At 32.5% G+C, this 14169-nt stretch overlaps 2 protein-coding genes across 2 annotated transcripts; one reads left to right on the top strand and one right to left on the bottom strand.

Moving 5' to 3' along the window:
- The first annotated feature begins 5 nt into the window (after nucleotides 1-5).
- LOC108200729 (uncharacterized) lies at nucleotides 6-3039 on the top strand. The gene is made up of 10 exons (XM_017368975.2): nucleotides 6-294; nucleotides 397-489; nucleotides 601-659; nucleotides 922-1035; nucleotides 1331-1404; nucleotides 1642-1718; nucleotides 1856-1939; nucleotides 2027-2119; nucleotides 2214-2321; nucleotides 2421-3039. Exons 1-10 carry the CDS (start codon nucleotides 115-117, stop codon nucleotides 2763-2765), a joined length of 1227 nt encoding a protein of 408 aa, XP_017224464.2. The 5' UTR covers nucleotides 6-114; the 3' UTR covers nucleotides 2766-3039.
- An 8592-nt stretch (nucleotides 3040-11631) lies between these two features.
- On the bottom strand, nucleotides 11632-12420 carry LOC108202205 (uncharacterized). Its single transcript, XM_017370595.2, has one exon. The coding sequence runs from the start codon at nucleotides 12418-12420 to the stop codon at nucleotides 11632-11634; it is 789 nt and encodes a 262-aa protein (XP_017226084.1).
- Nucleotides 12421-14169: the final 1749 nt, after the last annotated feature.

Consider the following 14169-nt stretch of genomic DNA (forward strand, 5'->3'; position numbering starts at 1 on the left):
ATTTTACTCTTCTTTTTAACTAAGGCCAAAAAAAACTCCTTTTAAGTAGTTCTATTGAGACACAAGTGCTTGACACCCGCCGAAGAATCCCTAATTTCCGAAGAAACCCTAACGATGGAGTGGGAAGAAATCGATATTGAAATCGGAGAAGCTTTAGATCGCTTAGATTGTATGAAAGACGATGGAGTTATTCATTTGTATTCTACTAAACCTAATCGATCATCCTTGTCATCAACAACTTTTCAACCCATATCTAATCGAAACCAGAAATTTGCTGCCCATCTTCTACCTCAGGTACGGATCTAATTTTTTATACTCTGTTTTGTGATATTAGGAAAATATGAATTAATCTGTTTTGTGATCATCTGAAACTTAATGTTGTTATGTAATTAACAGGCAATTGATCAAACAACTCGTATGGTGGTGTTCAAATTGCTGAATCATGCTATATTTGATGACTTAAATGCCTGCATTTTCGCCGGGAAACAAGTATGTTTCATGAACTATTCAAAATTACACACTCTTTTTTTACTCGCCCAATGATATTTTTTGTTGTCCTGGTTTAAAAATTTGTGACTCCTTTCCCTTTTATATTGACAGGCGAGTGTTTATCATGCCACGAAACATGATGGTCAAGAATTTGCGGTTAAAGTATTCAAGTAAGTCCACTTGTATTTTTAGCTTGTTTTTACTAATTATGATTAATTTCCCAGTGATATGTATGCGATTTAACTTATATACAAGTCATAGTCCATTTACCATTTTCTTTTAATTTGAAGATTTGTTTGGTTTTTCAAACTGAAGATTAGCCCATTTATTGTTATCTGTCTACTTGCAAGTTGCAACATTCTTGTTGATTTATAGAAGAGTGTTTTTACTTAGTATGATGATGATGGTTTTTTTTTTATCTTGTCACTTCAGGGATAGGGATCATAATACACAAGGGCATTATCGTTCTAGGCGTGGGAACTTTAAGAGCAATTCCAGAAAAATAGTTAAGACTTGGGCAGAAAATGAAATGAAGAACCTTATGAGGTAATCTAACCCTCGAGTCTCTTTTTGTATATTCCGTGTCCTATATGCTGCTTTGTGGTTGCTGGACAGATTCTCTCTCTTTAACCTAAGAAACGTAGATGTACTTAGTTTTCCATCATCTCCTTGACTGAAAATATTGAGCTACTGCCGACAGACTTGATCTCTGAGAATCGTAACAGTGAGGCAAAATGCTACATATATCATAGAAAAAGAAAGAGAAAATGTTTCTTATTTAATTTGATTGCGGATAAGGTTGTGATGTTGACTGTTAAAGCTCTTTATTTTCTGAGTTCAGGCTAAAGGCAGCAGGGATCAGGTGCCCCACTCCAATAGTTTTGAGGCTTCATGTCGTAGTCATGGAATTCATAGGTATGTCTTCTTCTCTCTGAATCCTCTTCATTTGAACTAATGATGTTTTAAGTCTTTAGTAGTAAGCTTTTTTTTTTCCCCTTCGATTAATGGAAGTGACCACATAGAGACCTTTACTTATGTTGGTGATTCTTCAGCTTATTTGTATATAAATACCACTGGATGCATTTATCTTGTCACTTGAAAATTTCTAGAGTTTTTTTTTTGGAAATTAAGCTTATATAAAATTTCTTACAGGAAAATCAGGGTCGCCTGCTCCTTGTCTGAAGGATGCAAATCTATCTGTAGACAAGATGCGTGAATGTTATATACAGGTGTGTCTACATCTTTTAAAATTGCAGAAACAATTTTGGTCAACAGTAAATGACAAACCCAAGTGTAGTTGACTTTAATTGTTTTTTGTTGTTAAGGTTATTTAAAACTTCAATTTGCATTCTTTATGAATGAGCAGATGATTATAGTGATGCGAAATTTATACCAAAAGTGCAAACTTGTGCATGGAGACTTAAGCGAGTATAATATACTCTACCACGAGGTGAGTCCAATAGCCTATCTTTGCATTGAATGGACTTTTCTTCTTTATGATCAAGCACCTATCTATCCTTTCCTTCTGAATCTGCAGGGTGACTTGCACATTACTGATGTTTCTCGATCTGTGGACCTTGACGATCCTCTTTCCCTGGACTTGTTATACTGGGATTGCATTCATGTGTCTGTAAGTCGGTGTGGGTTACATTTATACACCTACTGTTTCCTTAGATTTTATCTTAAATTAAGAATGATGTTGTCAACCAAATGGTGTTGCGCAGGGTTTTTTCAAAAAGAATGGTGTGGAAGTTATAGCCATATCATACCTGTTCAATTTTGTAGTAGATTCATCTATTCCCGATGAATCTGTGGGTTGCTATATAGAAGAGGTTCGATGCTCTATATCATGCTTTAAGCCCATAAATCATAATATTTGCCTGCGACTTTAAAATTTGAAAATCTTAGAAGTCATCTTATGTCTTTTTCAGTCTGACATTCCAAGAGTCAGAAGTGGCCAAGAGGAATTGATCACAAGTGGCTTCCTTATTGAACACACAAACAACCGTAGAACAGAATCCAGAACAGGCGAAAATGAGGTAGGGGGTGATGATGATTCTAGTGATTCAGGAGTAAATCCATACGATACTATGAAGGAAGGTACACAGAGAACACTCCCTGCAGATAAAAAAGCAGCGAGAAAAGAGAACAAGAAGAAAGTGAAAGAAGAAAAAAGAGAGGCTCGCAAAACTAAGACTGCCAAGTATGTGAAGAAGAAGAAGAATAGTGTCAAAAGAACATCAAAACCTACTAATACTATTAGTAGGTTCCTTTAAATAATAAGATAGCATAGACTTAGCTTGGATGATTGATTCTGGTAAAACTCTTTTGCTTTGAATGAGTGCATAATCTGTTGAGGTTGAGAAGTAATGGAAAAGACAGTTATAGTAATCTATTCATGGTTTACAGCTTTATTTGAGGTTTCTGGTCAAGCAAAATGTAACTGAACAGGGGAAAAGTATGATAATATGTATTATCCCCCTTCAAGTTGATAGAAAAAGCTGAAGATTTTTGTATATATATTTATAAATAAAAATGAATATTTTATTATGTCATATTATGTATAGATTATTTAAAATAATATATTACAAATTTTGATCATTATATTAATAAATCTCATAATTTTACGTGTTCATAATTTTTTAGTAGATCCTTCTATAATATAATATGAAATTTGAGAATATAATCAAATTTGAATAAATTAAACTCGCATACAATTTAAAATAAAATAGTAAATATTATTTTTAATATTTTTTTTTAATATTTACGGCATGATTTTTTTTTGGGATCTTTTTAAAAATACCCATCTGTAAAATTATTTTTTTAAAAATACTACCATCTTTTTCATTGTTTTTAAAAATACCTTTTCATAAATTTTTTTTTTCAAAAATACGATTTGCAACCTCATTTGCAACCTTGGGCGGCGCAGCCGTAAAAGTTGCAAATGAGTTTGCAAAAGTTGCAAATGAAGTTGCAAAAGTTGCAAATAAAAATGGAAAGTTGCAACTGTTGCAACTGCAATTGCAACTAGTTCAACTGAAAACTGTAAGTTGCAAAAGTTGCAAATGAGGTTGCAAATGAAGTTGCAACTGCAGTTGCAACTTCATTTGCAACCTCAGTTGCAACTAAATGCAACTGAAAACTATATATAGTTGTAAATGAGGTTGCAAAAGTTGTATATATATATATATATATATATATATATATCGATTCCGAAAATGAGGTCGAAAATGACATTTGAAAACTGGAACTTGAAATCAGGAATTCAGCTGCATATGAAGTTGCAAAAGAGGTTGCAACACGGCTGGCGCCGCCTGTAGTTGCAAATGAGGTTGCAAAAGTTGCAAACAGTATTTTTGAAAAAACTTTTTATGAAAAGGTATTTTTAAAAAGAATTCTGGAAGGTAGTATTTTTGAAAACAATAAAAGAAAAGGTAGGTAGTTTTGTAGATTTCCCTTTTTTTTTTGAGTGATCAATTCATTAAAAGCTTTTGTCAAATAAATTTGAAATATAAAAAATAGTTCTGATCATTCTATATTATCATTACTGCAATTCATAAACTTTGTTTAAGTAAATATATTTCAATATTATCTTTTAACTTTCTTCAGGTTTTTTTATATTTAAAATTTGAAAATTCAAAAAAAATAGAGAAAGTAGTTATTTTTAATTTTTAATATTGACAATTTGAAAATTTTCTTCCAATAATTTCGAAATCAAAACAATAATTTTGAAAAACAAAATTATAACAACATAGAAAAAACATATTATCATACACTGAATTTAATTAAACATCGTCATCAGTTTTAATCTATTATTAATGTGGCATGCTAACTGTAACAAATATTTACAGTATCAACATAGAATACTTCCTCCTTAGAGCAAGTCCAATGCAATGTTATAAGTGGTGCCATTTCTATAATTTGAAATCAAATGCTAAAAATCTCAACTTCAATGGAGTTCTATATTTGAATGCAAATATACATATATGCATTTTTGGTTCAAAATTTGAAACTAAGGATGCATTTATGCATTCATGCCACATCATCAACTAATTATATTTGGTATGTATAATGGTGAACTTTAAATAAAATTTAGGAGAGACGGACAAAAGTTACTTAAATTTGGAATTATTTGGATGCAAAATGCATCTAGCATTGGAGTTGAGTTGAAGTTCTATTTTAACAATAAAAAACACTTTTTAGTGCTAAATTATAACAATAGCTATAACTATTTTGAATCTTGCATTGGACTTGCTTTTAGAGTATCTCAATCAGAGTCCTAACATGTTCCCTAAATATATAATAAAATATGCAATTTTTAAGAGATTACTAAATTTTATTGAATGAGAACTCCAACAGCATTCCCTATTTGTACTATTATTATTATAACATTATATTTAACTTGTAAGTATGAGAGAGAAAGAGTGGGAAAAAGGGGAGAATTGTATATTTTATTGTTTAAAATAGTATGACGAGTGGTTTCACAATCCTTAAAAATGAGGAATGAAGTGGACATCCTAACTTTTTAAGGAACTGCTAGGATTTTGCTGAAGTTGTGTTTTATGCCATATTCCTTGTAATAATAGTTTAGGACATCATATAACTAAGCTGCTGGAGATGCTCTTACAAAGTATTGCTACAATTTTTGACTTTTCCGCCAAATTTTAGCAAGAATATATATATATATATATATATATATATATATATATATATATATATATATATATATATATATATATATATATATAATTTTATTATATTAATAAAAAATGATCAAAATTTGATCAATTAACGAAGAAACTTAAAGGTGGTCAATTATTTTTGAAATGGAGAGAAGTATAAGTTTGGATACATTGGTTACTTGCGAAGGAATAGTTCTGTCCGGCTAGATTTCAATAATTTTCTGGGGCTGCCATGTATGATGTATAATTCTTTCTTGCAAAAATATGGAGCATTGTACATACTTTCATATTTCGATTGAAAAAATTTAAGAAGATATAGAAGCATTAAATCAAAGATATTAAAGCATTAAACAAGAATCTCAATAAATATGATAATAAGTTGTCATTGATTTCTTTTATTTTGTTTGTACAAAAATACCCCAGACGCATTAGATATGTTAGAATTTATAAAAGATTTGATTATGAGATATGATTGAATTGAGATGTGTAATCAACGGTAGATAGAATGGTTCTCTCGGTTCTCTTGATTATTGGGTTCTCTTGGGATCTTCCTTTTATATATATATATATATATATATATATATATATATATATATATATATATATATATATATATATATATATATATATATATATATATATATATATATATATATGGGTGAGGTTCAAATTAGAACATGTTTTAAATTAGAATTTAGAACTCATATAAAATCATTAGATTATTTTTTAAATCAATGGTTATGATCAAATGTTGCATTTAATATTAGTTATTTAATATATTTTTTTACTTGATTATAGGTAATTAATGAATGCATTAAATGCTATATTAAAATGTAATTATTACCTTCTAATCAAATTGCTTGTTATATTAGTTGATAACATACTTACTATGTTCTACAACAGCATCATTATAATTATTAAATCATATTAGTGTATAATATTTATGTGCTATAACAGTATTTGTATTTTTCTACAAAAATATTGCATTATAAAATAATTTTCTACTATATTAATATATGTTCCGCAGCAGTATGACGTAGTAATTTGTATTTTCCTATAAAAATATTGCATTATAAATTGTTTTCTATTATATTAATATATGTTCTGCAGCAGTATGACGTAGTAATTTGCATTTTACCACAAATGTATTGCATTATAAAATCATTTTCTATTATATTAATATATGTTCCGCAGCAGTATATGCATAATTTGTATTTTCCTACAATTTGTAAAATCATTTTTAATTATATTAATATATGTTCCGCAGTAGTATGACGTATTTTCCTACAAAAATATTGTATATAAAATCATTTTTAATTATATTAATATATGTTCCGCGGCAGTATAACGTAATAATTTGTATTGAAAATCTTTAACAAATATTCTGCAGCAGTACAAGGTTATAAGTTATATGATTGAATTATATAATTTTGGAAAGTTTACATTAATCATGGAATTAAATATTGTCATTTAATGAAGGTTCTAAAGTTCTAAAATTAAGAGGTTCTGTGTAAAACCTGACCCATATATATATATATATATATATATACATATATATATATATATAGGCAAGTGCTCAAATGAGAACCCCAACTAATGTGAGATATGAGATCTAATCTCAGCCCCACATCTTTATCTCTAAATTAAATCACATCCACACATTTTATAACCTACCCATTCAACTACCCACCCACTGCCTCCTTTTTCTCTCTCGATTGTCTCTCACCGCCACCACACTCCTACCGCCGGCCACCCTCCCACCACCGGCCGCACTCCTCACCCGCATCTCGGCCCCACTTAACCTCCTTCCCCGCTCCTTTCTTCTCCAATCTCTTCATCTCTTCCCGTCCTCGCAGTCGTGGCCACCACCACCACGCACCAGCAGCCTCGGCCACCACTGCCGCAACACCAGATCTGCTCCTCCCTCCCTCCCTCTCTCTCTCTCTCTCATCTCTAGCCCCAAGCCACGTCTCCCTCCTCCACCAGTCGATACGCCGCGTCCTTGCACAATCTCCTCGAGCTCTTTAATCCTCAGATTCTTTAACTCATCTGGCCATAACGCCGCAACATTTTCGCCGTCGCCGGAAGCGTCAAAACGACGCTGGTGATTTTTAAGATTGAGGTGCATTGATTGTAATTAGTGATTTTTCAGATTTGGGGCTTTGTACATGGTGATGGTGTTGACTTCTCATTTTTTGGTGGTGATTTTTATTTCTACGCTAGTGATTTTGTTTTGTAGTTGGGGTTTTTCCGATATAGTGGTGGTGGTGGTGTGATGAATTTTATTTTTACGGGGTGTTTTTTGTTTTCTGGTGTTGATTTCTTATTTTTCTGTGGTGATTTTAATTTTTACGGAGGTGATTTTAATTTTCTGGCGTTGATTTTTAATTTTCTGCCGGTGATTTTTAGTTTGCCGATGGTGATTTTATGTTTCACGGTGGTGATTTTATGTTTGTCGGCGGTGATTTTCTGGTGGTTGCCGGCCGGAGCTGGTGGTGGTCGCCGGAGCTGGTGGTGGTCAACGGTGGTTGAAGGTGATAGGTAGTTGAATTAGAAAATGATAAAATATTAAAATATTAAATGAATGGTGAGAGATGAATATAATGTATTTAAATGAGTGGCTGAGATTAGATCTCATATCTCACCATAAGATTGGTTCTCACTGGAGCATGACTCTATATATATATATATATATGCTCATGATCAAATATAAACCATACTTAACATAAAAACTAAAAACCAATTCAGTTTAGTTATATTCTCAGTATAATTCAGTGATATTCTCTTTAGGATTTAGTGATTTGTGTTGCATGAATTCGGAAAAACTTGCAGAAACTATCCAGAATCTCTAGATATGTTCCAGAAACTACTCAGAATTTTCGGATCTGTTGTAGTTGTCGATTCAGGTAGTGGTTGCAGTGGTGGAGATATGGAGGTGAAGGCGGAGACGGAGGTGGTGGACAAGGAAGGAGCCTTTATCTTCACCAACACCACCTCCATCTTCCACAACCTCACCTCCACATCCGCCACTACCACCACCTCTGTCGTCGCTTCCTCCATAACCACCACCACCTCTATGCCGCATGCCCCCTACATAACCACCACCTCCATCTCCACCTCCATTATTTCTCTAACAACACAATCTCCACCTCCATCATCACCAGCCCCATCTTGGTCGCTGCTTCAACCTCATTCAGCCTCGGTTCATACTTTTTTCTCCACATCGGCTCAACCTCAAAATGGGGCTGAGCCGCCACTATTCTGGCAACGCTCCAACCCCACCTCCGCTACAATCATCCTTCCTCCATCTCCACCTTCACCTCCACCACCGTCACCAGCATCTGAATCGATAATATGAACAGATCTAGAGATTCCGAGCAGTTTCTGGAACATATCTGGAGATTCTGGGCAGTTTCTGCAAGTTTTCACTAATTCCTACAACACATATCACTAAATCCTAAAAAGAATATCACTAAATTGTACAGAGAATATCACTAACTTTTATTGGTTTCTAGTTTTTATTTTATGAGTGGTTTCTATTTGATCATGAGCCTATCACCCTTAAAATAAAAACTAAAACCAATTCAGTTTCGTGATATTGTTAGTACAATTTAGTGACATTTTCTTTAGAATTTAGTGATCTGTGTTGCAAAAATTGGTGAAAATGTCCTAGATCGGGAAAAATTCGTAGATCTGTTACTTGATTCTGGTGGTGGTGGCGGAGATGGTGGAGATGAAGATGGTAGGCATGGAAGGGTTAATTGAGCAACAATTTCAGCAGATTCAACAAGTTGCTCTGTTATGTAGTCGTTGATAAATAGACAGAATTAGGTCTTTAAAATTGGAGTAAATCGGGGAAGATGATGGAGGTGAGGACAAAGGAGGTGAAGGTGCCGCGCGCAGGTGGAGGTGGTGGAGGAGGAGAAGATGAAGAAGGAGAAGGTGGAGGTAGGTTGGATTCGTTGATTGTAGATACAGCGGCGGACATGGAGGGGCGGTGGACATGGATTGGCAGCAGACATAGATGGGGTGGCGGTATGAAGTTGCTGGAAGTGAAGGTGGAGGCAAGCTGGGTTGTAGGAGAATTTAGTGATATTCTCCTTAGAGTTTAGTGACCTTAATATATATAATATTTGTATAATAAACAGATGTTAGATAAGTCATTTTCAATTAATTTACACAAGATTGCTCTATTAGATATATAATAGATAGACTAAGATCATACTGATACGACAATGGACTGGGTGGGGGCATTAGGTGGGCTAGGCCAAGATATTGGATGGTCGCTTGAATAATTTGATTTTGCCCTTTAATGTGTAAACGCTAAATTTGTTTTAATATTGTGTACGGATATATGTCAAACACGCGCGCGTGTGTGTGTATAGTGATGTAATCAAAGTTTCAAGAGAAAATAATTTTATTTGGATTGCTATTTTAACAGTCAAACACATATTTGACTAATATTGCTAATAATGTTTAACTCGGAACTAGTATTTCAATTTCGTTAAAAATATTTTTCATCGATCATTTAACAGTATAGAATTCAACACACACATATATATTAGTGATGTAGTCAAAGATAGAGAAAAAAATAATTTTATTTCATTTTCTAATTTTATCAATCAAGTATCAGTTTGACTAGTACCACTAATCAGTGTTTATTTCTGAATTCGTGTTTCGATTTTATGAAAAATATTTTCCATCGATCCAACCGTATGGATGTTAACATATATACGATATAGTTATAGGGAAATAACCATAGTTTAAAAAAAAAATATTTAGTTTGTTATGTCAACATTCAAGTAGAGGTTTGACAGTTTGACTAGTACAACTAACTAGTGTATAATCCTGAAGTGTTTCTATATTTCAAAAAGTATTTTTCTTCGATCCAACTGTATGAATGTCAACATTTATATATTCTAGTGGTTTAACCAAAAATTTGGAAAATAATAAATTTATTTCGTTCACTATTTAACAATTAACTGGAGGTTAGACTAGTACCGCTAACTAGTGTTTAATCCTAAATTAGTGTTTTGATTTTTTCTAAAATATTTTTCATCGATCCAATCATATGGATGTTAACACACACACATATTAGTGAAATAACCAAAATTTCAAAAAATAAAATATTTTATTTTATTTGCAATTTTAATAGTTGAGTAGCGATCTGACCAGATTTTTTTTCTAACTCGGCTCAACTCATATTTGTTTGTGAACAAACTCTTGTTCGACTCGTTAGTTAACCAACTCGAGCTCGAATATAATTTTTGTTCATTAAAAAGTTCGGCTCGGCTCGATATGTATGGAGAAATTAAAATTCGATTCCATTCGGTCAAAACTGGACTTGGCTCGGTTCATGAATGATCCTCATATATATTTTTTTTAGTAGCCAGTAGAACTGGAAAATAAATTCTCTATTCAACGGCTGTAATTTGCATGACTGCCCAGTTATGGAATGAGAAATTGAAACATGGTTTGCCTACAAGAATTGTTTTAAAATTTTAAGTTACTTCTATAAGAGTGCAGTCTTTGACAAAAAAAAATCAGAAGTGCTTCTTTTGTGATTTTGAAGGTAGGAACTGAAATTCAGAAATACTACTTTCTTTTAAACTTATAGTAATTTGCATTTTACTATGAAGCTTTTAAATTTTTAAAAAATATATTTTATTTATCAATAGAATTTCTTATGTTATATTACTTTGATTTTTTAATTTATTTAAATTATCAAACACCCACTCAATTGATTTATAAGTAAAATTATAAACAAAATAGACTTATCATAATTTATTTATTTATTTTAAAAATAAATAAATTTTTTTAAACTAAATCAAACAGACCGCTATCTTATACCTTCTTCTTGTCTTTTCTTCTTATTATTGTCAACTTCATTGAAACAAAAGAACCAATCAAAAACATTACAAACCACCTACTTAATGGATTTATCTAATACAAACACGAACTCAAGATAGTTACCAGATAGCCGGTTCAATTTCGTCATCCTAATGACTAAGGAAAATATTTGGTGCACATAATTGTATATAAAAATTTGTACATATTGACATGTGTTGGGTTTTAATCGAAATAATCCCCTCATATTCACATAATCTATCCCAATTTAAAAATTCCATTTCAATTGAAATATCATTATGTACAAATTTTATGTACACGATTATGTGTACCTAGCACTGTCTAGTATGTATTTTATTATGAGTATACACAGCTAGTAAATAATTATAAATGTTCCATTACATCAGGTTATTTTTTTTATAAACCGGTGTCTGGATTAATTTGTATCCACCTCGACTAACCCGGTCAGATATACTAGCACGCTCATATCTGAGTATGATAACTCCCTTATTCTAGAGTGCTTAAGAAATCAAACTCGTGACCTGAGTCTGCAAACCTTACGTGCCCCTGTCCAATTACATCCCGTCATACCCAAAGTAGTTCTTAAGAAAACTCAAAAAACACTAGAATCCATGTCCATGCAGCTGATAATATTTCTTCTGTATGGCAAGAAAGTTTTCCTCCTCATCTCCTCAGCAGCCGCTTGATACACCTTATAGTGCTGCCATTCATCACCACCAACTTTCTTTTTCTTATTCAACATCGAAACACAGGCAGTACGGTTCGATCCCAAGCTCGAATTCTTGCTCAAATCTTCATTCCGAGACCTCATTTTCTTCAATTTCTCATATTTCCTGTTAATTGCATAACCATCAGACGAATTACGAAACAACAAAATATCTGTTAGCTTCCATCTCCCATACCAATTCGAAGAATTCGAACTTGAGCTCGAACTTAAAAACGAAGAATTTTTTGAACAACATTTTTCGTCATGACCTAGCTCTATTGCCCTAGTTGAAGACCTTACAGGTGACAAAGATCTCGAAAAAATTTGCCTTCTCGAACTGGATGAGTAATAAACTCTTTCTCTTCCTCTTCCTCTTCCTCGCCTATCGTCGTTCCCTTCTAGTAGCATATCATCTCTTCGTGTTGTTTCGACACACACGCCATTAAAATGTTCATGCATTTTCGGTTGTTGCTGCTGCAAAAGCTTGATTTTGCCCCCGTCAAAGAGCTCATCGGCAGTGCGAGAGTGTATATCCAACCGTTCATTAAATTCGAAAGCGAAATCTTCGGTTTCGTCACACCCCTCGAATTCGGGATCGACAAAATTAATCGTCGCTGAACTAGAACTTCGGCGTTCTTGCGGGCTTCCTGTGCCACTCTTCTCAAGCTGGAACATTCTAAGCTTGCTCTCGGTCGAAAATATCCGATTTTCTTGCAACTCCGTATAAATTTAAGAGAAGTGACCGAACATAAGCTTTTGAGCAATAATGGAGCTTGAATTATGTGTTTATATAAAGATAGAGTAAAGGTATATATAATGGGACAAATTCGAACAATTGAAAAAACATTCGGAGTAGTAAGAATTGAAGAATGTGCATGCAAGTACGTCGCTGTTGTCTTCATGCAAATAAAGGAAAAGATTAATTATCGATGCGGTTCGTTTCGAGAACAAATTTTTATCTCAAAACATTCATTATAATGTGCAGTGATATGTTTTCTCTATGGTGCTTAAAACGTGCATGCATCTAGAAATTGATTGTATATGTAATTATCTCATTTAGAAGGATTAAAATTATCCAAGTTTAACATAGACATGAATCATCCTCCTCGCTATATAGTAGCTGCAACTCATCCACCTAAAAATAGCTAGTTTGAAAAATTATGTTCTAAAAAAATTTCTATATACTCGTCGAATTAACTAAATTTTCGATTATTCAACTAATCATCTGATCAATTTAATTAATTTTTGATTAATTCTTCTTCTTACTTTTCATCGATTAAGTCCAATTTCTGTTTTTTGGGTACTGTTTAGTCTGGATAAAAAGTTTCAGCTGCCTTTTCTAAAACTTATAAAAAAATATTTTATTAGAAATGATTTTTAATAAACATTAGTAAACTTGTGACTTGTGATTTAAAGCCTCAGCTATTCTCTAAATTTTAACAATTTCATTTATCTTCCGAAAATATAAAAATTCAGGCTTCGTCGCACTTCCTTTTTGTATGGTACAGGAGCATTCCTTTCCTTTGCTTGGACGTTTCCTTGTACTGTTGCAGATAAAAAGCCTTCGTCAATAACTTGTGTTCCATGTGTTGTGAGACCATTCTATTTTGTACCACTACTCTCACAGGTATATTCTTGTGTTACATGTTTTATCAGAATTTTGTATTGTCATCTGGAGCAGTATTTTTATCAGATCACTGTAGAAATACCCATAAAATATCACTGGTCATTCTTCAATGACTTTCCAAGGCATGTTTGTGTCTTGCAAACTTACTTTTTTCTTGTGGGTTTTCTATTTTCCTGCAACTGCGAGCTTTATGTCACTTTTTGGTTGCTCTTCGTTTGATTTAGCCATGAAAATGGCTAGAAAGTAGAAATCAACAGTGTTTTTGACTTTTGTACTGTCAAAAATTCCCAGGTAGGATTTTAACGAGTCATCTCAAATGATTTCTAATACCTGACGCTCGGAAATTTAAATCAGGGTAGGCTTGGTAAGTATTTGATCGTTTGACTAAACTTATATTTCAGTGGTTCATTATTGAAAAAAATATATATAATACTACTTTTTTTTGAAATAAACTTTTGTTTTTTATTAAGAGCCCGTTTGGCTTAGATTAAAATAAGTCACTTATCGCTTAAATTAAAGTAAAAATATATTATACGTGATAAGTGAACTTGACTTAGAAGTCATTAAAAGTGTTTGGATAATTTTATTTATAATTGAGTGTTTGGTAATTTAAATTTATAAACTAAAAAATCAAATTATTAAAATACAAGAAATTTTATAAAAAATACAAGAAATTTAAAACTTGATAATAAAGTACAAATCATTAAAAAAAATTCAAAAGAAAGCTAGCATTTCTGGCTTCTGCTTCTTCTACCAAACCGTGCGCAAGAAGTAGAAATAACTTAAAGTGCTAAAAG

This window comes from Daucus carota, chromosome 9 (genome assembly GCF_001625215.2).
Source record: "Daucus carota subsp. sativus chromosome 9, DH1 v3.0, whole genome shotgun sequence".
In the NCBI taxonomy this organism is placed as follows: Eukaryota; Viridiplantae; Streptophyta; class Magnoliopsida; order Apiales; family Apiaceae; genus Daucus; species Daucus carota.

What these genes read in the sequence shown, in the direction of transcription:
- LOC108200729 (XM_017368975.2), top strand. Translation starts at nt 115, where the DNA reads ATGGAGTGGGAAGAAATCGATATTGAAATCGGAGAAGCTTTAGATCGC. An exon ending in GCATTTTCGCCGGGAAACAA is followed by an intron (nt 490 to 600) that starts GTATGTTTCATG and finishes TTATATTGACAG; the next exon opens with GCGAGTGTTTATCATGCCAC. An exon ending in CGTAGTCATGGAATTCATAG is followed by an intron (nt 1,405 to 1,641) that starts GTATGTCTTCTT and finishes AATTTCTTACAG; the next exon opens with GAAAATCAGGGTCGCCTGCT.
- LOC108202205 (XM_017370595.2), bottom strand. Translation starts at nt 12,420, where the DNA reads ATGTTCCAGCTTGAGAAGAGTGGCACAGGAAGCCCGCAAGAACGCCGA.